Source organism: Morchella sextelata (genome assembly GCF_020137385.1).
Source record: "Morchella sextelata strain SCLS chromosome Unknown scls_26, whole genome shotgun sequence".
Lineage (NCBI taxonomy): Eukaryota > Fungi > Ascomycota > Pezizomycetes > Pezizales > Morchellaceae > Morchella > Morchella sextelata.
In genome coordinates this window covers 76,277-99,080 of record NW_025408641.1, presented here as the reverse complement: position 1 = coordinate 99,080, position 22,804 = coordinate 76,277, and the positions used below count along the sequence as shown (strand labels likewise).

Below are 22,804 nucleotides of genomic sequence, written 5' to 3'. Positions count from 1 at the left end.
TTAAAAATCCTCGTCGAAATCCATTTCAGATTCCGATCCGCGTTCTCGCACAAACGCTTGCCCACTGGTGTACTCCGCAGCAGCCGTCGCAGCCGGCTTCTTAGCACGGTGCCTCATTCGCTTTCTCTGAGGTTGGGGTTCCGGTGGTTCCATATCGTGGTCGCCATCGTCATCGCGGGTACGCTTTCGGGAGAAAGAGGAGATAGATGCACTGCTGTTAGCATCTGAACGACACCACTTCCAAAGATGACCCTTCCGGCCACATCGCACACAGGCTCCATCGGTCTTTCGCTGTTCTCGGACCGGCTGTGGAACTCCTTTGGTGGCTTCGTCGTAGTCGTGGTATATTGGCTTATTCCCCGACTTGTTCTTGCTGGTGCTCTTCTTATCTTGCCCTTTCTCTTTCTCCTCGGTCTGAGCCCTCCCCTTGATCTTAAACCCCTTCTCCTTTTGCCGCGAGTTCCCACCATTATTCGTCTCCCTTCCTCTCGACTCCGCTTTCCCCAACATCTTCATCTGCTCTTGATAGGCCTCATGAGCCTTACCGGCTCGCTCCAACTGTTGGATGTACTCGGAGTCGTCCTCAGTTGGATCGAAGCGTGAGTGGCGCTCCCGGATTTCATTTGGTAGTCCTTGGAGCAAGGCGGCGCGATAGGATGCTCCTTTCATCTGAGCATGCTGGTTCATGATCTCCATTCTTGTCAGGTAGTCTCCGATGTTAGCAGAGTACTTAAACTGCTGCATCTTCATCGCGTTTTCCATAGCCTCCTGAGTACTTAAGAAGCGTTTCCTAATCTCCTGACGGAACCGAGTCCAAGTGGCGTAGTCCGCGGCTGCCGGTCCTAGCATCTTGGTCTCGATGTATTCCATGAACCATTCCTTTGCCAACCCACACGTATACGTTCCAGCGAACAGTACCTTGTTCCTGTCCGTTCGGAACTTCTTGGGCTTCTGCTCAAAGTAGATCTCGCATTCCATGAGCCAATGCCGCAGGTTATGCTTCCTGGCATTATCGAACTCGAAGGGTATTTTGGCAAGCGAATCTACCATATCGTCGTCTTCAGGCGGCGCCGAATTCCGGTTCCCGCCTCGGTTCCTTCTCCAATTCTTCCGACCGTGCGACCATTCACTGTTATCGTCGTCATCGTCGTCGGAAGGTTCTGGGTCTCCCCCAACGTTTCCTCTTGGTGGGTTTTGTGGAGGTTGATTCCCACCATTCCCGCCAACTGGAGCAGCTCCCACCGGTCCTCTGCCATTATTGCCCTGCACTGGGCCGGCATCCTCCGGTTGCCTGCCTCCATTCCCTCCTACTGGACCAGCGTTTCCTCCTACTGGGCCAGCATTTTCGGGTTTCTTGCCATTGCCAACAGGAACCGTTCGGGGTGCATTAGGATCTAAGGGAGCACTTGCCACGGAAGGTGCTACTGACAGATGTTGTCGCAGTAGTTCCTCCATCTCGGCTATCCGTTGGTTTCTTTCCGCATCGGACCGCTTGAATTCCGCAAACCAAGCTCGTTGCTCCCCTTTTTCCTGCTCTCGCTCTTCTCTTACCATCCTCAGTTGTCGCTCCGCCTCCTGTAACTGGTTCTGGGTTTGCAGATGACTTTGCTCCAGAACCTTGTGGTCGGCGGCTCGTGCAGCTTCATGTACTTGTTGGACACTGGAGACGAGTTCAAAGAGCGATTCCAGATGTTGTTTTTGGGCAATGGCTTCTTGTCGCACCTTCTTGTCCAGGATTTGCCCACTCCCTTGGACTTGTTCCTGGAGGTTTTGTAGCTGCTGCCAAACGGCCTGTCCAGCTGCACCAAGATACCTCATTTGTGCCTCATGGGTATCCAAAAACTCCTGCATATTCCTCACGAACTGGGCTTGAGCAGAGCGTTTACTCGATTGCCTAGTTGTTGTAGAGGGTCCTCCCGTCACTAGGGGGTCTGGGCTAGCAGCCCTTGATATCACCATAGAATCTTCTCCTCCGGCCTCCTCAGTTACGGCCGAGGTATCTATGAAGTAATTATCCCTTCGGGTAGTCATTGTAATAGGGGATAACGATGATAGTTCTTTTCTTTGAGGTGACTTCGTTACTCCAAGTGAACTTGTGAGTAACAATATACTGTGAGGGATGCGTACCAGACCACAAGAGTACACTACGCAGAGCTCAGAGTTCGGCTAACAGCTACAAAGGTAGAAGTCTCCAAGGTCTCTTCAGTCAACGTCGGGTATGATTCTCCTTGATCCGATACGGGCCCCGCGAGCTACGTTATCAACAAAGATTCACTAGAGTTAGCGTAGGATGTTCGACCGTCTTCGACGTAATAGTTCAGGTAGAGTTCGAAGTCACGATAGAGTAAAGTAATTCCAAAAGTATAGTCAAATAAAGTTGTAACTCGCGTATCAACGATTTATATTGTTAAGACTCTGATTTCGCCGATGATGGTTTGGCTAGTCAGTGAATGACACAGTATTTATATCCCTCGCTTATGTCTCGAGGACCCAGTCTACTAATAATACAGAATACACTCGGGGCATGCCCGAGACCCTGAAAAACAACCAAGAATATTTAACTCCTAAGTCCGTAACCCAAACTCCTAAACCCGCTGAAACCCCTCAACCTATTTATCCACTCTAATACACGTTTCCCTGTCGATGTTTCTTCTCCATCGGCCGTCTGGTGGATAATCGTCAGCGTCGGCTATTCGGAGGTCTCGGACGGCAAGGCTACCTACTCAGGCCTCTTCCCACATCGCTTTCCCACATAGCAGAGTCCTCTCATGCCCACAGGTACCGCCGATAGGTACTCGGTCGGCTGGCAGCTTGCGCCGATTCGCTCTGAGCGGTCCGATCTTCGATCCGATTGATTCCAGCTGTCCCTCATATATCCACCGGTACCAAAACACTCCCCTCCGGCGGTTTGACGCTCCGGGGGTTATTATTGGGGTTGAAAACGTGTTTTTTATGACTCTGGGTTTTTTGGTCGTAATTTGGTCGCACCACACTCCGCGAGTGTGGTCCAGAGTTGATATTAGCGTACAGAGGGTATTGGGGTATCTACTAGCCTTTCTCTTACTCCCGTAAATGCTTGGCATGCCCGTAACAGTAGTCATCAATCCACTCGTTCATTTTTGGCCAATAGAAGTTACGCGTGATGAGTTCCAGTGTCTTGTCTTGTCCAAAGTGTCCTGCCACTTTCGAGTCGTGTTCTGCCTGTGCGATTCGGATCTTGATACGGTCGTCTGCCGGGATGTAGAGTCGGTTCTTATAGAAGAGTAGCCCGTCTTTCTCAGCGATATCCTTTAATTCCCCCAGCTTCTCCCCTTGCTCAACTCTCTCTTTCAATCCTACCCATGTCGGGTCTCCCGATGCCGCCTGCCTGACATGATCCAGAAAATTCTTAGACCAGTCAATCACCCCCTTGGAGGCAAGCGACACCGCTGATACCACAAACTCTTCCTCCGCCAACTGTCCGGGCTTAAAGAACCTGTCTATCGGCTGTTTCCCAAGCGTGCCTCCCCCTTCAGGACGGTACTCCGGCCGTCGCGATAGTGCATCTGCCTTCCCATTTTTGGTTCCCGGGCGGTAAATAATCTTAAAATCAAATTCCGCCAAAGACTCAGCCCACCTTGCCTGTCGTCGGTTAAGAACCTTGGTTGTTGAGAAATATTCCAAGTTCTTATGATCTGTGTAGACGAGAACCGTTCGGCTAGGTCCTTCGAGGTAGTGACGCCATTGCTTGAAGGCCGACACAATTCCTAGCATCTCCTTATCCCAGACGTCGTAGTTGAGTTCCGCTGGGTTAAGCTTTCGAGAATAAAAGGCAACAGGGTGAGTCTTTCCGTCAATAACCTGGGATAGAATTGCGGCAATAGCAAAATCGCTTGCGTCCGTTTCCACGATAGTCTGGCGATCTGGAGAGAAGTGTACCAAGATCGGCGCAGACGTAAATAGGGTTTTGAGTTTTTCGAAGGCTGCTTGGGCCATCATAGACCAGACAAAGTTCTTAGCATCACCCCTGAGACAATCGGTAATGGGTTTACAGACCCCGGAGAAATTGTGGATAAATCTTCTGTAGAAGTTGGCAAAGCCCATGAAGATCTGTACTTCCTTAACGCTACGCGGGGCTTGCCAGTTCGTAACAGACATAACCTTATCCAGTGCCATGGTGACGCCTGCTGGGGCGAGGATGTATCCGAGGAACTCGATTTCGGTGAGCTCGAAGAACGATTTCTTCGGGTTGGCGACCAGGTTGTATTCTTGTAGCCTGCTAAGTACTTTGCCGACCAGCTCCCTGTGTTCTTCTCGAGACTTGCTATATATTAGGATATCATCAAGGTATACTACTACCCCTTGATCCAAAAATTCCCTCAGCGCATCATTCATCATGTTCTGGAAGGTCGCCGGCGCATTTGCCAGCCCAAAAGGCATGACGAGGTACTCAAAATGTCCGTACCGCGTACGGAATGCTGTCTTCCACTCGTCGCCGTCTTTGATCCTGATGAGGTTGTAACCTTCCTTTAGGTCAATCTTCGAGAAGATAACCGCGCCTGCCACTCGATCTCGTAGTTCGTCCATAAGTGGTAACGGATACCTGTTCTTAATGGACACGCGGTTAAGTCCACGGTAGTCAACGCAAAGTCGTAGGCTACCGTCCTTCTTCTTCACAAATAGGATTGGGGCTCCTGCCGGGGATTTGCTCGGCCTAATCTTTCCTAATCGCAACATTTTGTCCAGGTACTCCCGAAGCACCTTCAGCTCGACTTCGGATAGGGAGTAGACGGGTCCCCATGGTGGCTGTTTACCTGGTTCAAGATCTATCGCATGGTCGTAAGATCGATGCGGTGGTAATTTGTCTGCTTCCGACGGTAGGAAGACTTTAAGGAACCCATGGAGCCAAGAGGGAAGGGTTTCGCGGAGGTTAACCGATTCGTCTTCCAAAAGACAAATGCTACCGATGAATTGGGCCTCCGGATCGTCCAATACTCCCTCGTCCATTTCTATTTGAGGTTCCTTGTCAGTGAAGCATCGACTTTTGCAGTTCTCGCCATCGTAGGAAACTTCCCCATTTGACCCTATAACCGGCTTATGTTCTTTCAACCACCAGTTCGGTAATATGGCATCGATGCCAACCGGGAGAGGGGCGATCTCGAATGACAACTGTGTTTGATGCCCCCTTGACATTATAATTAATGGTTGTGTAAAGGCGTGTCCCGTGCCCTTCATAACTTCTCCCGTAAATCCAAATACCCGGGCCGGGACGTCTCGTTTCACCTTCGGGACCTCAAAACTATCAACAAAAACAGCAGACAAAACAGGACCAGTTGCACCAGTATCCAACAACACCTTACAGGGTAAACATTTTTCCGCAAAACAAAGGAACTGATTAACAATAGGTCGAGGACCATGAATAGGTTCCTCCAAAATTTTCTGTTTTTTCTCCGGTTGGGACGCTCTCCCTTCCTGTCTTTTTCTTTTCATATTTTTTTTTTTGTTTTCCGTCAGTGATAACATAGCAATCTGGGGATACTCCTGACCTGACTCATCAGAGTCCCCTTTTAAAAATCCTCATCGAAATCCATCTCAGATTCCGATCCGCGTTCTCGCACAAACGCTTGCCCACTGGTGTACTCCGCAGCAGCCGTCGCAGCCGGCTTCTTAGCACGGTGCCTCATTCGCTTTCTCTGAGGTTGGGGTTCCGGTGGTTCCATATCGTGGTCGCCATCGTCATCGCGGGTACGCTTTCGGGAGAAAGAGGAGATAGATGCACTGCTGTTAGCATCTGAACGACACCATTTCCAAAGATGACCCTTTCGGCCACATCGCACACAGGCTCCATCGGTCTTTCGCTGTTCTCGGACCGGCTGTGGAACTCCTTTGGTGGCTTCATCGTAGTCGTGGTATATTGGCTTATTCCCCGACTTGTTCTTGCTGGTGCTCTTCTTATCTTGCCCTTTTTCCTTCTCCTCGGTTTGAGCTCTTCCCTTGATCTTAAACCCCTTCTCCTTCTGCCGCGAGTTCCCACCATTATTCGACTCCCTTCCTCTCGACTCCGCTTTCCCCAACATCTTCATCTGCTCTTGATAAGCCTCATGAGCCTTACCGGCTCGTTCCAACTGTTGGATATACTCGGAGTCGTCCTCGGTTGGATCGAAGCGTGAGTGGCGCTCTCGGATTTCATTTGGTAGCCCTTGGAGCAGGGCGGCACGATAGGATGCTCCTTTCATCTGAGCATGCTGGTTCATGATCTCCATTCTCGTCAGGTAGTCTCCGATGTTAGCAGAGTACTTAAACTGCTGCATCTTCATCGCGTTCTCCATAGCCTCTTGAGTGCTTAAGAAACGTTTCCTAATCTCCTGACGGAACCGAGTCCAAGTAGCGTAGTCCGCGGCTGCCGGTCCTAGCATCTTGGTCTCGATGTATTCCATGAACCATTCCTTTGCCAACCCACACGTATACGTTCCGGCGAACAGTACCTTGTTCCTGTCCGTTCGGAACTTCTTAGGTTTCTGCTCGAAGTAGATCTCGCACTCCATGAGCCAATGCCGCAGGTTATGCTTCCTGGCATTATCGAACTCAAAGGGTATTTTGGCGAGCGAATCTACCATATCGTCGTCTTCAGGCGGCGCCGAATTCCGGTTCCCGCCTCGGTTTCTTCTCCAATTCTTCCGACCGTGCGACCATTCACTGTTATCGTCGTCATCGTCGTCGGAAGGTTCTGGATCTCCCCCAACGTTTCCTCTTGGTGGGTTCTGGGGAGGTTGATTTCCACCATTCCCGCCGACGGGGGCAGCTCCCACCGGTTTCTTGCCACTATTTCCCTGCACTGAGCCGGCATCCTCTGGTTGCCTGCCTCCGTTTCCTCCTACGGGACCAGCATTTCCTCCTACTGGGCCAGCGTTTTCGGGGTTCTTGCCATTACCAACAGGAACCGTTTGGGGTGCAGTAGGGTCCAGGGGAATGCTTACCATGGAGGGTGCTACCGACATATGTTGTCGTAGGCGTTCCTCCATTTCGGCTATTCGTTGGTTTCTTACATCATCAGACTGCTTGAATTGTGCCAACAGTTCCCGCTGTTCCCTTTTTTCCTGCTCTCGCTCTTCTCTTGCAAGTCTCAGCTGCCGTTCCGCCTCCAACAGTTGGTTCTGGGTAATTCGATGGTTACGGTCCAGGACCTCGTGGTCGGCGGCTCGTGCTGCTTCGTGTTCTTGTTGGACATGGGAGACGAGCTCAAAGAGCGATTCGAGATGTTGCTTCTGGGCGATAGCTTCTTGCCGTACTTTCTTATCCAGAACCTGCCCACTCCCCTGCACTTGTTCCTGGAGGTTTTGTAGCTGCTGCCAAACGGCCTGTCCAGCTGCACCAAGATACCTCATTTGTGCCGCATGGGTATCCAAAAACTCCTGCATGGACCTCGTAAACTGGGCTTGAGCAGAGTTTCTCTTCGTCGACCTAGTGTGTGTAGAGGGTCCTCCCTGGAGTAGGGGATCTGGGCTAGCAACCCTTGATATTACCATAGAATCTTCTCCTCCGGCCTCCTCAGTTACGGCCGAGGTATCTATGAAGTAATTATCCCCTCGAAATGCCATTGTGGTAAGGGATAATGGTGATAGTTCTTCTTTTTTGAGGTGACTTCGTTACTCCAAGTGAACTTGCGAGTAACAATATACTGTGAGGGATGCGTACCAGACCACAAGAGTACACTACGCAGAGCTCAGAGTTCGGCTAACAGCTACAAAGGTAGAAGTCTCCAAGGTCTCTTCAGTCAACGTCGGGTATGATTCTCCTTGATCCGATACGGGCCCCGCGAGCTACGTTATCAACAAAGATTCACTAGAGTTAGCGTGTGATGTTCGACCGTCTTCGACGTAATAGTTCAGGTATAGTTCGAAGTCACAATAGAATAAAGTATTTCCAAAAGTATAGTCAAATAAAGTTGTAACTCGCGTATCAACGATTTATATTGTTAAGACTCTGATTTCGCCGATAATGGTTTGGCTAGTCAGTGAATGACACAGTATTTATATCCCTCGCTTATGTCTCGAGGACCCAATCTACTAATAATACAGAATACACTCGGGGCATGCCCGAGACCCTGAAAAACAACCAAGAACATTTAACTCCTAAGTCCGTAACCCAAACTCCTAAACCAGCTGAAACCCCTCAACCTATTTATCCACTCTAATGCACGTTTCCCTGTCGATGTTTCTTCTCCATCGGCCGTCTGGTGGATAATCGTCAGCGTCGGCTATTCGGAGGTCTCGGACGGCAAGGCTACCTACTCAGGCCTCTTCCCACATCGCTTTCCCACATAGCAGAGTCCTCTCATGCCCATAGGTACCGCCGATAGGTACTCGGTCGGCTGGCAGCTTGCGCCGATTCGCTCCGAGCGGTCCGATCTTCGATCCGATTGATTCCAGCTGTCCCTCATATATCCACCGGTACCAAAACACTCCCCTCCGGCGGTTTAACGCTCCGGGGGTTATTATTGGGGTCGAAAACGTGTTTTTTATGACTCTGTGTTTTTTGGTCGTAATTTGGTCGCACCACACTCCGCGAGTGTGGTCCAGAGTTGATATTAGCGTACAGAGGGTATTGGGGTATCTACTAGCCTTTCTCTCACTCCCGTAAATGCTTGGCATGCCCGTAACAAACACGTTATGGATTTTGATTGTGGTGGCAGTTCCAATTCACAGGCTCGTTTTCCCGCTAGTCGGATGATCTTGAACGGACCGAGTTTCTTATGATCGAGCTTTTTGGTGGAACGACGTGTCTTGATATTGGCCGCATTGAGCATGACCATGTCACCTATCTTAAAATTCGGCGGTTCGTTCCTTTTCCGATCATAGTATTTCCCCATCTTCTCCCTGGTGTCTGTCAAACGAGCGAGAGCAGAATCGTGAACTCCTCGGATGAAGTGAGCGTACAGGTCACTGGTTGGGTTGACCACTTCGGCTTCCGTCGGCCAGTTGGTCCTTGGGTTGTAACCGTAATTGATATAAAACAGAGATTGACCCGTGGCGGTGGTAACCGAGTTGTTGTAAGCATACTCCGCCAACGGGAGTAGCTCTGCCCAATCATCTTGTTCGTAATTGCAGAACGCTCGTAGGTAGTGCTCGAGGGTTTGGTTGACCCGTTCTGTTTGCCCATCGGTCTGAGGGTGGAAAGCCGTACTCATTCTTATCCTCACGTCCAATAATTCCATAAGGGATGCCCAAAAGCTTGAAGTAAATTTGGCGTCCCTATCGCAAACTATATCAAGAGGCAGTCCATGGAGTCGCCAGATTTGACCAAGGAATATCTTCGCTAAATCCTGCGCGGTCGTTTCTGCTACTAGGGGGATGAAGTGCGACATCTTCGAGAACCTATCGACTACTACCCAGATTTGGTTATATCCCTTTGATTCCGGTAACTGCACGACGAAGTCCATTGATATCGATTGCCAGACAGAATGTGGCGTGGACAGTGGTAGAAGCGCACCGTATTTCTTATGGCGGCTGGGTTTGTTACGCTGGCACTCGTCACATGACCGAACGTAATCGTCAATCCACTCGTTCATTTTTGGCCAATAGAAGTTGCGCGTGATGAGTTCCAAAGTTTTATCTTGTCCAAAGTGTCCTGCCACCTTCGAATCGTGTTCTGACTGTGCAATTCGGATCTTGATACGATCGTCTACCGGAATGTAGAGTCGGTTCTTATAGAAGAGTAGTCCGTCTTTCTCAGTGATATCCTTCAATTCCCCCAGCTTCTCCCCTTGCTCAACTCTCTCTTTCAATCCTACCCATATCGGGTCTCCCGATGCCGCCTGCCTGACATGATCCAGAAAATTCTTAGACCAGTCAATCACCCCCTTGGAGGCAAGCGACACCGCTGATACCACAAACTCTTCCTCCGCCAACTGTCCGGGCTTAAAGAACCTGTCTATCGGCTGTTTCCCAAGCGTGCCTCCCCCTTCAGGACGGTACTCCGGCCGTCGCGATAGTGCATCTGCCTTCCCATTTTTGATTCCCGGGCGGTAAATAATTTTAAAGTCAAACTCTGCCAAAGACTCAGCCCACCTTGCCTGTCGTCGGTTAAGAACCTTGGTCTTTGAGAAATATTCCAAGTTCTTGTGATCCGTGTAGACGAGGACCATTCGGCTAGGTCCTTCGAGGTAGTGACGCCATTGTTTAAAAGCTGACACGATTCCTAGCATCTCCTTATCCCAGACATCGTAGTTGAGTTCCGCTGGGTTAAGCTTTCGAGAATAGAAGGCAACGGGGTGAGTCTTTCCGTCGATAACCTGGGATAGAATCGCGGCAATTGCAAAATCACTTGCGTCTGTTTCCACGATAGTCTGGCGATCTGGAGAGAAGTGGACCAAGATCGGCGCAGACGTAAACAGGGTTTTGAGTTTTTCGAAGGCTGCTTGGGCCGTCATAGACCAGACAAAGTTCTTAGCATCACCCCTGAGACAATCGGTAATGGGTTTACAGACCCCGGAGAAATTGTGGATAAACCTTCTGTAGAAGTTGGCAAAGCCCATGAAGATCTGTACTTCCTTAACGCTGCGCGGGGCTTGCCAATTCGTAACAGACATAACCTTATCCAGTGCCATGGTGACGCCTGCTGTGGCAAGGATGTAACCGAGGAACTCGATTTCAGTGAGCTCGAAGAACGATTTCTTCGGGTTGGCGACCAGGTTGTATTCTTGTAGCCTGCTAAGTACTTTGCCGACCAGCTCCCTGTGTTCCTCTCGAGACTTGCTATATATTAGGATATCATCAAGGTATACTACTACACCTTGATCCAGGAATTCCCTCAGCGCATCATTCATCATGTTCTGGAAGGTTGCCGGCGCATTTGCCAGCCCAAAAGGCATAATGAGGTACTCAAAATGCCCGTACCGCGTACGAAAGGCTGTCTTCCACTCGTCGCCGTCTTTGATCCTGATGAGGTTGTAACCTTCCTTCAGGTCAATCTTTGAGAAGATAACCGCGCCTGCCACTCGATCTCGTAGCTCGTCCATAAGCGGTAGAGGATACCTGTTCTTGATGGACACACGGTTAAGTCTACGGTAGTCAACGCAAAGTCGTAGACTACCGTCCTTCTTCTTCACAAATAGGATTGGGGCTCCTGCCGGGGATTTGCTAGGCCTAATCTTTCCCAATCGCAACATTTTATCTAGGTACTCTCGAAGCACCTTCAGTTCGACTTCGGATAGGGAGTAAACGGGTCCCCATGGTGGCTGCTTCCCCGGTTCAAGATCTATCGCATGGTCGTAAGATCGATGCGGTGGTAATTTGTCTGCTTCCGATGGTAGGAAGACTTTAAGGAACCCATGGAGCCAAGAGGGAAGAGTTTCGCGGAGGTTGGTCGATTCATCTTCCAATAGACAGATGCTACCGATGAATTGGGCCTCCGGATCGTCCAGTACACCCTCGTGTAACGGAGCCATTTCAACTGTCTGGTGTATGAGTACACACAGGGCCCGGTTACATGCTGAGAGTTATTGTTAGAAGCCAGTTGCACGGTGATATGCAAGTACCGGCAGTGTGGTTAGCTACCAGCTGTTAGAGTAACTACATTCCGGGCGCTAGGAAGCGGATCTATTCATGGGAGCAATGACTGACGAGTCTATGCCTCGCCAATGACTAGAAGACCGGCCAGAGTAAAGCTCTGATTGACCGGTGATCCTCTGTATCCTCTAAGCATTGTAAAGTCCGCCGAAAGGCAGGAACTCTGCTAGGGAAGTCTACAATAAGCGCAAGTCTACAGCAATGATTAAGCTTACGCCTGAGCGGCAGCTCATTCATGCAGGTCCTCGGTTGTGTGGCAACCTAGGCTGCAGGTGTTACAAAGGCTTTGACTAAGGGTGGTTGCCTTGGGTATCGGAAACACCTGCTGACGCTTAGAGAAAAGCGGGGTAGCGGTGGTATTGTTTCCGGTACTGAGGGAAGGCCCACCGGAACTTAGTAAGGAGTTAGGAGCAGAGAATAGAGGCCTTCGGAGTATAAGTACTCAGGTTCATTCTCGCCCTTCAGTCCTGTTCTCTCCAGTCTTCATGAGAAAGAAAAACCAAGTTATTATCGGTAGCAGAGCCCTTAAAGATTATTGAGTTCTAGCGATAGTATCTTAGAATAATCTGCAACCTGATTGTCTATCTTGCACGGCCGTCTTTATTCTATACAAATCTATTTCCCTTAGAAAGGACCCCCGTTACAGATAATCTTTAAGGCTCAAGTCACCTTCAGATTATTCTTCCTCTATACAAAATGTCCGCCCTCCCCGCTCCGGATGCACCCCTGCAGATTGAATGGCAGCCGGTGCCCCTCCAGCTTGATGCCACCGGGCAGACACAGCTTGTCAAGAAGCCCAGGACCGCTCTACAGACCTACATCCCCGGTTGTGAGCCTGCCTGGCAGGATACCGATGAGATTTCCGTCCAACAGTTCTTCACAGAGCTTCAGACCTACCTTCAACACAGCCTGCAGAATCAGTTGACCCGGGGCAGTCAGGCCCTACTCATTGTACAAGAGCGCCAGGCAGCACAGAATGCTCTGTTGGCAGAAGCTCTTGAGTACATGAGGATGGAGGTCAACTCTGTCCAGGAAGAACTCCGGAAGTATGTGGAGAAAGATGAACTGAATGCCGATGCCATGGAGATTGAGTGGACAAACCCGGCTACTCCACCGGACTTTGTGGCCGAGATACAGAGAGCCCTTGATGAAGGAAGACTGGTGGTGGCCAGACCAGCAACTCCGGCACCAATTCCAGCCTCCAGGTCCTCTTCCAGGGCAGCTACCAGGACAATGCAGCGGAAGGCCAGCCCCTTTGCAGCATTTCCGGTTAGATCCACTAGGAGAGTTATCCCTATTGTGCAGCCAGCGGTGGGAGCCTCACCCTTACCACCTAGCCGCTTCTGTGGAGTACACCCGCTCCTTGGAGGAACTGACCGATCCTTTGACTTTGAAGGAGAGTTCTTCTCAGGTGCAGGCCGAGGACCTCCCAGTCCACTAGCCAGGAACCCAGGAAGGTTTACCATGTCCGGTGCCGCTCAAGGAGCACCGTCCTCACCATTGGCTAGCAATCCGGCACCAGTGTCACCTCCGGCCGCCGCTCCCCCTCCAGCTCAGCCACAGGGAGGAAGTGGTGGAAATCAGAACCCTCCTCTCCCCGCGGCCCAAGCTCCTGCTCCTGGAGATTCAGACAGTTCAGACTCGGAACCAGAAGGTGGTGATAGAAGAGCCTGGCGGAGATATTTCAAGAAGAAGTTGGAAAAGCAGCAGAAGGATCTGTTGGCTATGATGTCCCAGCAGTTCCGACCTCCGGCCGCCTCTCCCCCTTCTACTTCCACCAGGGCTCGAGAACCGAAGGCACCACCACCTTCCAAGTTCCAGGGCAAGGCGGAGCAAGTGGAGACCTTTATCCGGCAATGTGAGAATGTCTTCTCCATTGAGAGCCTATCCTTTACCTCTGAGGAGGTTAAGATCCGATATGCAGGCAACTTGATGGAAGGCGAGGCAGCGATCCGATGGTATGAGGCATACCACAACTCAATTGATCAAGCCTCCGCCAACCGTCTTGCTGGAATGACGGTACAGTTGGATCAGAGATGGAAGCGCTGGGATTCCTTTGTGGATGCTTTTAGAGCTGCCTTCGGTGAAGCCATCTCTAGAGATGATGCTGTAGCCCAATGGAATACCCTCACCCACACAGCTCGAGGAGGAATAGACCTCTTCCTGAATACTATTATTCAGCTGATGTGGAAGACTGGCTATGAGGGTCAGTTGGTGGATGACAAGATTCATAATTCCCTCCTCCCGGACCTAGGCATGAGTTGGGCTCTTTTTAATCCCAAGCCAAAGTCCTTGATGGAGCGGATAGCTGCTCTAAGAGAGTTAGGGCACACCCATGAGAGGTACCAAGGGATGGCAGCTGAGAAAGCGCACCCTCGGACCAAGAAAGATTCCCCCGCTCAGAAAGACCAGCAGCCTAAGAGGAAAAGAGAAGCTGCGAGCTCCTCCGGAACTCAGAAGACTCCTGGACCTAAAGACAAAGCGGTGGAACTGAAGGGTATCCCGGGGGATATTCTAGAAGAAAGAAGGAAAGCAGAAGTATGCTTGAAGGTATGACCTTCCGGTACTCCCTATTGGTAGAGTGCATAGACTGACTTGTGCAATAGTGCGGCAAGTCCAGACACAAATGGACCGATTGTTGGTCCAAGGAACCTACTGTTGTCCGAGTGGCAGCAGTGAGAGTACAAAAGCGGAAAAGAGGGAATGGCAAGTCCAACTCTCAGAAGAAGGCTAAAGTGGCTGCTGTAGTAGCAGAAGATCCACTTGTTGTACTCCCGGAGGTTACAGAAGATTTTGTTTTGCAGCCTGAGCAAGACTCGGACAATGAAATCCTCTGGTAGAAAAGTGTCTGTTTTGGGTCTATGTTTACTAGTTTTCTTTTATATGGGGTTTCCGGTTTCTATGTTTCTCTTGAATAAAAATTATGATTGTGTTTCCGCCTATTTGATTGCTCCAAGCACTCTGAGGATGGGTTTAAGACCCGAAACAGCTGGTCTGTCAGTGCTCTACCAAAGTTACATTTGCTACCAAGACACTTTCAAACCGCTACTAAGAATTACTACACATCATACCAGCTATATAATCGCTTGGGAATAGAACCAAAAGATCTTTTGATCTTAGTAGTGCCCAGAGCTATTAGCCATGTTGAAAAGACAGAGAGAAACAAGTTCAGAACCCGCTGTTAAGAAAAGAAGGTTGGAACAGAGGCTTCCCTCCTTACCAGTACATGGAAAAAGACCTATACTGAAGGCAGGACTGTCATGGACAGTCAAAGGAAAGGATGAAGGCGCCCAAGGGTCCTTCCTGTTTGACACCGGTTGTACAGGAGCTATCCTCAACCAGAGTTTTGTCAGGAAACATGGAATTCCCTTAGTGCGGCGGGATCAACCTCTGACAATGTTTGATGCTCAAGGAGATGTCATGATGGGAGGAGGCGAGTATTACACTCACCCGGTCCGCATGACTATGGGAGATCATAAAGAGACACTCCGATGGGAAATGGCTACTTTGGAAGAAGGAATGGCCGGTTACCTGCCAATTAGTTGGGCTAGGAAGCATAACCCGGACATCAATTGGGAACTCAACACCATGAGCTGGAGGAGTGACTACTGCAAGCAGAATTGTCTCCCAGCGGCCACCAAAATTGAACTAATCTCTCCATACCAAATGTTGGAAGAAGAAGAGACAGTCTATCAATTGGTTGGTTCAGTATGGCATGATGAGGACGGAGGTGATATTGCTGAGAAAATACACCACCTATACCGGGATTGGGCTGATGTGTTCAGTCAAGAGAAGATTGAGGAAATGCCGCCGCATTCCCATAATGATTTGAAGATCAAACTCTTGCCTGGCACCGCTCCCCCATTTGGCCCGCTGTACCCATGTTCCGCTCCAGAGTTGAAGGCCCTCCGAGAGTACCTGGACAAGGAGTTGTTTTCAGGAAAGATCTCTAGATCTAACAGCCCTGCTGCGGCGCCCATACTGTTCATTCCTAAGAAGGATGGGACATTGCGGATTTGTGTGGACTACAGAGGATTGAACAAGGTCACCGTCAAGGACAAGTACCCGCTGCCTATCATGAGTGAGCTCAGAGACAGGTTGTTCAAGGCCAAGATCTTCACAAAGATAGACCTGAAGAACGGCTTCAATTTGATCAGGATAGCAGAAGGTGATGAGTGGAAAACCGCTTTCAGAACCCGCTATGGACTGTATCAGTATAATGTGATGCCATTTGGTCTATGCAATGCTCCCTCTGCCTTCCAGGCAATGATCAATGATGTGCTAAAGGAACTACTGGATGAAGGAGTGGTTGTCTACATCGACGACATCCTCATCTACTCGGAGACTGAGAAAGAGCATGAGCTATTGGTCAAGAAGGTACTACAGAAGCTTAGGGAAGCTAAGCTCTGTGCCTCGATCAGTAAGACATCCTTCCATGTCCGAGAAGTAGAATACCTAGGCTATCATATCTCGGAGGAAGGAGTATCTATGTCAGAAGACAAGGTGGAAGCAGTTAAGGAATGGCCGGTCCCTGAGAATATCAAGGCAGTACAGGCATTCCTCGGATTTGCAAACTTCTATCGCCGCTTTATTGAAGGCTTCAGTAAAGTTTGCAAACCATTAACTGATCTCCTGCAAAAAGACAAGAAATGGTATTGGACGGCAGCACATGAGCAGGCCTTTGAAGAACTCAAGGGGCTGTTCACAAGCGCTCCAATCCTCCTTCACTTTGACCCTAGTAGGAGAACGGTGGTCGAGACAGATGCCAGTGATTTTGCAAAAGGAGCAGTGCTCTCTCAGTATGGGGACGATGGAAAGCTACATCCGGTGGCATTCTATTCTAAGAAGTTCTCCCCTGCTGAGATCAACTATGACATTCATGATAAGGAAATGGGAGCTATTGTAGCCTCTTTCCGGGAATGGGAACACATGCTTAAATCTTGTGAGCAGGAAATCACGGTTTTTACAGACCACAAGAACTTGGAGTACTTTAATTCTACCAAGGTTCTCACTAGGCGGCAAGCTAGATGGTCTGAAGACCTCGCAGGCTACAATTTCAAAGTTGTCTACAGACCGGGGGAAAAGAATGGCAAGACTGATGTGCTATCTAGGCGCTGGGATCACCGCCTTGGAGAGGGAGGTGAAACTCTGCAGCCGGAGCCACAGATCTTTTTTAGGCCAGGTCAATTGGTTTTGGATCCTGCAAAGCTAGCGGCTGTCAGGGTGAATCAATTGCAGAATACATTCTTGGAGCGTCTATATGCGGCTGCTAAAGAGGATAGTTTCTGGCAAGAATTGCACCGCTCCCTGGTTGAAAGGAAACCAAATTTGGACCAGAACTTGTCGGTCAAGAACGGTCTCATCTTCTACAAAAATAGATGGTACATACCCAAAGCCAAGAAGCTTCAGATGGAAATACTGTCCGATACCCATGACTCTAAGGTGGCTGGTCACTTTGGCCAATTTAAGACACTTGAGCGGGTGAAAAACAACTTCTTTTGGCCCAACATGGATAAGGATGTTGAGGAATATGTCCGGAGCTGTGACAGCTGCCAGCGGAATAAGACCTCAAGACACAAGAAGTTTGGTATGCTCCAACCGTTGGAGATACCCTATCGGCCATGGACTTCCATCTCTATGGACTTCATTGTGGGATTACCGGAATCTAGTGGGTTTACAAAGATCTGGGTAATAGTGGACCGTTTTTCGAAGATGGCACATTACATCCCTCTTCCTACCCTCAATAAAACGGAAGATTTGGCTAAGTTGTTCTTGAAGGAAGTTTGGAGACTCCATGGTTTACCTGATGACATAGTCTCGGACAGAGATAGCAGGTTCATCTCTTACTTTTGGCAATCTCTCATGAGCCTCCTCAATGTGAAGCTGAAGATGTCCACTTCTTTCCACCCCCAAACGGACGGTCAAACAGAAAGAGTTAACCAGACCCTGGAACATTACTTGCGGAGTTATTGTTCATATCAACAGGATGACTGGGCAGAACTCTTGCCTCTGGCAGAGTATGCTTATAACTCGGCGGTCTCTGAGTCTACCAAAGTATCGGCTTTTTATGCCAACTATGGATATGAACCCAGGACCAACTGGCCGGACCCAAAGGAAGGAGTAGAATGGAACAATCCAGCAAGCGAGGTCATGATATCTCAATGGGAATCTATCTGGCAGGCTATGAACGCCAGCTTGGGTAAAGCTAGATTAAGGATGGCCCGGTGGTATGATGCTCATGCCCTGGCACCCCCTGAAATCAAGCCCGGAGATGAAGTTATGTTGGACCGGCGCAATGTGCAAACAAAGCGGCCTTTGGGAAAACTGGATCAGAAGAAGATGGGACCCTTTAAGGTCTTAGAAGCTATTGGTACTCGTGCCTACAAGCTCTCTCTTCCCCCCCAGATGGGAATCCACCCGGTCTTTCATGTCTCTCTCCTAGAATCCTACAGAGCACCGGTAGATCCTGAGAGAAGAGTTCCCCCACCGGAACCCGAAGAGGTTGAGGGAGAACAGAACTGGGTTGTCCGAGAGGTAGCTGATAGCCAGGTCAATAAGAAGAGAAGACGAGTGGAATATCTAGTGCTGTGGGAAGGTTATGAGAACGAGGATGCTACATGGGAACCTTGGGAGCATCTCAAGAAGAGTGCTGAAGAAGCCCTTCGGGATTTCCATATGAGGTATCCTAAGAAACCCAAGGACAAGCGGATTGTTGGGGTGTAGATTATTTCCTTTGGGTTTTCATTTCCTTGCATATCACGGAGTTTCTTGTCATATAGAATGGATGGTAATTAGAATAGATATAGATCTCGGAGACCAAGATCCTGGAAGAGGGGAGTGGTGTAACGGAGCCATTTCAACTGTCTGGTGTATGAGTACACACAGGGCCCGGTTACATGCTGAGAGTTATTGTTAGAAGCCAGTTGCACGGTGATATGCAAGTACCGGCAGTGTGGTTAGCTACCAGCTGTTAGAGTAACTACATTCCGGGCGCTAGGAAGCGGATCTATTCATGGGAGCAATGACTGACGAGTCTATGCCTCGCCAATGACTAGAAGACCGGCCAGAGTAAAGCTCTGATTGACCGGTGATCCTCTGTATCCTCTAAGCATTGTAAAGTCCGCCGAAAGGCAGGAACTCTGCTAGGGAAGTCTACAATAAGCGCAAGTCTACAGCAATGATTAAGCTTACACCTGAGCGGCAGCTCATTCATGCAGGTCCTCGGTTGTGTGGCAACCTAGGCTGCAGGTGTTACAAAGGCTTTGACTAAGGGTGGTTGCCTTGGGTATCGGAAACACCTGCTGACGCTTAGAGAAAAGCGGGGTAGCGGTGGTATTGTTTCCGGTACTGAGGGAAGGCCCACCGGAACTTAGTAAGGAGTTAGGAGCAGAGAATAGAGGCCTTCGGAGTATAAGTACTCAGGTTCATTCTCGCCCTTCAGTCCTGTTCTCTCCAGTCTTCATGAGAAAGAAAAACCAAGTTATTATCGGTAGCAGAGCCCTTAAAGATTATTGAGTTCTAGCGATAGTATCTTAGAATAATCTGCAACCTGATTGTCTATCTTGCACGGCCGTCTTTATTCTATACAAACCTATTTCCCTTAGAAAGGACCCCCGTTACATGAGAGAAGAGCGGGAGCAGGAGAAAGGGGAGCAACGAGCTTGGTTTGCGCAATTCAAGCGGTCCGATGAGGAAAGAAACCAACGGATAGCCGAGATGGAGGAACTACTGCGACAACACCTGTCAGTGGCACCTTCCGTGGCCAGTGCTCCTTTAGACCCTAATGCACCCCGAACGGTTCCTGTTGGCAACGGCAAGAACCCCCAAAATGCCGGCCCTCAAACATCAGGGAACGGCAAGCAACCAGAAGAAGCTGGTCCAGTTGGAGGCAACGGAGGCAAAAAACCGGAGGACGCCGGCCCAGTACAGGGAAACAGTGGCAGGCGACCGGTGGGAGCTGCTCCGGTAGGAGGGAATGGTGGAAATCTACCTCCCCGAAATCCACCAAGAGGAAACGTTGGGGGAGATCCAGAACCTTCCGACGACGATGACGACGATAACAGTGAATGGTCACACGGTCGGAAGAATTGGAGAATGAACCGAGGCGGGAACCGGAATTCGGCGCCGCCTGAAGACGACGATATGGTAGATTCGCTCGCCAAAATACCCTTTGAGTTCGATAATGCCAGAAAGCATAATCTGCGGCATTGGCTCATGGAGTGCGAGATCTACTTCGAGCAGAAGCCCAAGAAGTTCCGAACGGACAGAAACAAGGTACTGTTCGCTGGGACGTATACGTGTGGGTTGGCAAAGGAATGGTTTATGGAATATATCGAGACCAAGATGCTTGGACCGGCAGCCGCGGACTACGCTACTTGGACTCGGTTCCGTCAGGAGATTAGGAAACGTTTTCTAAGCACTCAAGAGGCTATGGAGAACGCGATGAAGATGCAGCAGTTTAAGTACTCTGCCAACATCGGAGACTACCTGACGAGAATGGAGATCATGAACCAGCATGCTCAGATGAAAGGAGCATCCTATCGCGCCGCCCTGCTCCAAGGGCTACCAAATGAAATCCGGGAGCGCCACTCACGCTTCGATCCAACCGATGACGACTCCGAGTACATCCAACAGTTGGAACGAGCCGGCAAGGCTCATGAGGCTTATCAAGAGCAGATGAAAATGTTGGGGAAAGCGGAGTCGAGAGGAAGGGAGACGAATAATGGTGGAAACTCGCGGCAAAAGGAGAAGGGGTTTAAGATCAAGGGGAGGGCTCAGACTGAGGAGAAAGAAAAAGGGCAAGATAAGAAGAGCACCAGCAAGAACAAGTCGGGAACAAGCCAATATACCACGACTACGACGAAGCCACCAAAGGAGTTCCACAGCCGGTCCGAGAACAGCGAAAGACCGATGGAGCCTGTGTGCGGTGTGGCCGAAAGGGTCATCTTTGGAAGTGGTGTCGTTCAGATGCTAACAGCAGTGCATCTATCTCCTCTTTCTCCCGAAAGCGTACCCGCGATGACGATGGCGACCACGATATGGAACCACCGGAACCCCAATCTCAGAGAAAGCGAATGAGGCACCGTGCTAAGAAGCCGGCTGCGACGGCTGCTGCAGAGTACACCAGTGGGCAAGCGTTTGTGCGAGAACGCGGATCGGAATCTGAGATGGATTTCGATGAGGATTTTTAAAAGGGGACTCTGATGAGTCAGGTCAGGAGTATCCCCAGATTGCTATGTTATCACTGACGGAAAACAACAAAAAAAATATGAAAAGAAAAAGGCAGGAAGGGAGAGCGTCCCAACCGGAGAAAAAACAGAAAATTTTGGAGGAACCTATTCATGGTCCTCGACCTATCGTTAATCAGTTCCTTTGTTTTGCGGAAAAATGTTTATCTTGTAAGGTGTTGTTGGATACTGGTGTGACTGGTCCTGTTTTGTCTGCTGTTTTTGTTGATAGTTTTGAGGTCCCGAAGGTGAAACGAGACGTCCCGGCCCGGGTATTTGGATTTACGGGAGAAGTTATGAAGGGCACGGGACACGCCTTTACACAACCATTAATTATAATGTCAAGGGGGCATCAAACGCAACTATCATTCGAGATCGCCCCTCTCCCGCCTGGCATCGATGCGATACTACCAAACTGGTGGTTGAAAGAACACAAGCCGGTTATAGGGACAAATGGGGAAGTTTCCTACGATGGCGAGAACTGCAAGAGTCGATGCTTCACTGACAAGGAACCTCAAATAGAAATGGACGAGGGTCTACTGGACGATCCGGAGGCCCAATTCATCGGTAGCATTTGTCTATTGGAAGATGAATCGGTCAACCTTCGCGAAACCCTCCCCCCTTGGTTCCATGGGTTCCTTAAAGTCTTCCTACCATCGGAAGCAGACAAATTACCACCGCATCGATCCTACGACCATGCGATAGATCTTGAACCAGGGAAGCAGCCACCATGGGGACCCGTTTACTCCCTATCCGAAGTCGAGCTGAAGGTGCTTCGGGAGTACCTGGACAAAATGTTGCGATTGGGAAAGATTAGGCCGAGCAAATCCCCGGCAGGAGCCCCAATCCTATTTGTGAAGAAGAAGGACGGTAGTCTACGACTTTGCGTTGACTACCGTGGACTTAACCGCGTGTCCATCAAGAACAGGTATCCGTTACCACTTATGGACGAACTACGAGATCGAGTGGCAGGCGCGGTTATCTTCTCGAAGATTGACCTGAAGGAAGGTTACAACCTCATCAGGATCAAAGACGGCGACGAGTGGAAGACAGCATTCCGTACGCGGTACGGGCATTTTGAGTACCTCGTCATGCCTTTTGGGCTGGCAAATGCGCCGGCGACCTTCCAGAACATGATGAATGACGCGCTAAGGGAATTCTTGGATCAAGGTGTAGTAGTATACCTTGATGACATCCTAATATATAGCAAGTCTCGAGAAGAGCACAGAGAGTTGGTCGGCAAAGTCCTTAGTAGGCTACAAGAATACAATCTAGTCGCCAACCCGAAGAAATCGTTCTTCGAGCTCACCGAAATCGAGTTCCTTGGATACATCCTTGCCCCAGCAGGCGTCACCATGGCACTGGATAAGGTCATGTCTGTTACGAATTGGCAAGCCCCGCGCAGCGTTAAGGAAGTACAGATCTTCATGGGCTTTGCCAACTTCTACAGAAGGTTTATCCACAATTTCTCCGGGGTCTGTAAACCCATTACCGATTGTCTCAGGGGTGATGCTAAGAACTTTGTCTGGTCTATGATGGCCCAAGCAGCCTTCGAAAAACTCAAAACCCTGTTTACGTCTGCGCCGATCTTGGTACACTTCTCTCCAGATCGCCAAACTATCGTGGAAACGGACGCAAGTGATTTTGCTATTGCCGCAATTCTATCCCAGGTTATTGACGGAAAGACTCACCCTGTTGCCTTTTATTCTCGGAAGCTTAACCCAGCGGAACTCAACTACGACGTCTGGGATAAGGAGATGCTAGGAATTGTGTCGGCATTTAAGCAATGGCGTCACTACCTCGAAGGACCTAGCCGAACGGTCCTCGTCTACACGGATCACAAGAACTTGGAATATTTCTCAACGACCAAGGTTCTTAACCGACGACAGGCAAGGTGGGCTGAGTCTTTGGCGGAATTTGACTTTAAGATTATTTACCGCCCGGGAACCAAGAATGGGAAGGCAGATGCATTATCGCGACGGCCGGAGTACCGTCCTGAAGGGGGAGGCACGCTTGGGAAACAGCCGATAG

General features: G+C 49.8%; 8 protein-coding genes across 8 annotated transcripts; 4 read left to right on the top strand and 4 right to left on the bottom strand.

Moving 5' to 3' along the window:
• Nucleotides 1-2,031, bottom strand: H6S33_008289 (uncharacterized protein; the record flags this gene model as incomplete). Its single annotated transcript, XM_044839820.1, has 1 exon — nt 1-2,031. The coding sequence occupies one exon, from the start codon at nt 2,029-2,031 to the stop codon at nt 1-3; it is 2,031 nt and encodes a 676-aa protein (XP_044687834.1).
• Nucleotides 2,032-3,060: 1,029 nt separating this feature from the next.
• H6S33_008288 (uncharacterized protein) lies at nt 3,061-5,469 on the bottom strand (the record flags this gene model as incomplete). Its single annotated transcript, XM_044839808.1, has 1 exon — nt 3,061-5,469. The coding sequence occupies one exon, from the start codon at nt 5,467-5,469 to the stop codon at nt 3,061-3,063; it is 2,409 nt and encodes an 802-aa protein (XP_044687833.1).
• Nucleotides 5,470-5,546: 77 nt separating this feature from the next.
• Nucleotides 5,547-7,577, bottom strand: H6S33_008287 (uncharacterized protein; the record flags this gene model as incomplete). Its single annotated transcript, XM_044839797.1, has 1 exon — nt 5,547-7,577. The coding sequence occupies one exon, from the start codon at nt 7,575-7,577 to the stop codon at nt 5,547-5,549; it is 2,031 nt and encodes a 676-aa protein (XP_044687832.1).
• A 989-nt stretch (nt 7,578-8,566) lies between these two features.
• H6S33_008286 (uncharacterized protein) lies at nt 8,567-11,425 on the bottom strand (the record flags this gene model as incomplete). Its single annotated transcript, XM_044839786.1, has 1 exon — nt 8,567-11,425. One exon carries the CDS (start codon nt 11,423-11,425, stop codon nt 8,567-8,569), a length of 2,859 nt encoding a protein of 952 aa, XP_044687831.1.
• An 817-nt stretch (nt 11,426-12,242) lies between these two features.
• On the top strand, nt 12,243-14,096 carry H6S33_008285 (uncharacterized protein; the record flags this gene model as incomplete). The annotated part of the gene is made up of 1 exon (XM_044839775.1): nt 12,243-14,096. A coding segment is annotated over one exon (1,854 nt), but the record flags the coding sequence as incomplete, so codon positions are not given.
• A 56-nt stretch (nt 14,097-14,152) lies between these two features.
• Nucleotides 14,153-14,386, top strand: H6S33_008284 (uncharacterized protein; the record flags this gene model as incomplete). The annotated part of the gene is made up of 1 exon (XM_044839764.1): nt 14,153-14,386. A coding segment is annotated over one exon (234 nt), but the record flags the coding sequence as incomplete, so codon positions are not given.
• Nucleotides 14,387-14,687: 301 nt separating this feature from the next.
• H6S33_008283 (uncharacterized protein) lies at nt 14,688-18,269 on the top strand (the record flags this gene model as incomplete). The annotated part of the gene is made up of 1 exon (XM_044839753.1): nt 14,688-18,269. The coding sequence occupies one exon, from the start codon at nt 14,688-14,690 to the stop codon at nt 18,267-18,269; it is 3,582 nt and encodes a 1,193-aa protein (XP_044687828.1).
• An 897-nt stretch (nt 18,270-19,166) lies between these two features.
• H6S33_008282 (uncharacterized protein) lies at nt 19,167-20,467 on the top strand (the record flags this gene model as incomplete). Its single annotated transcript, XM_044839742.1, has 1 exon — nt 19,167-20,467. A coding segment is annotated over one exon (1,301 nt), but the record flags the coding sequence as incomplete, so codon positions are not given.
• Nucleotides 20,468-22,804: the final 2,337 nt, after the last annotated feature.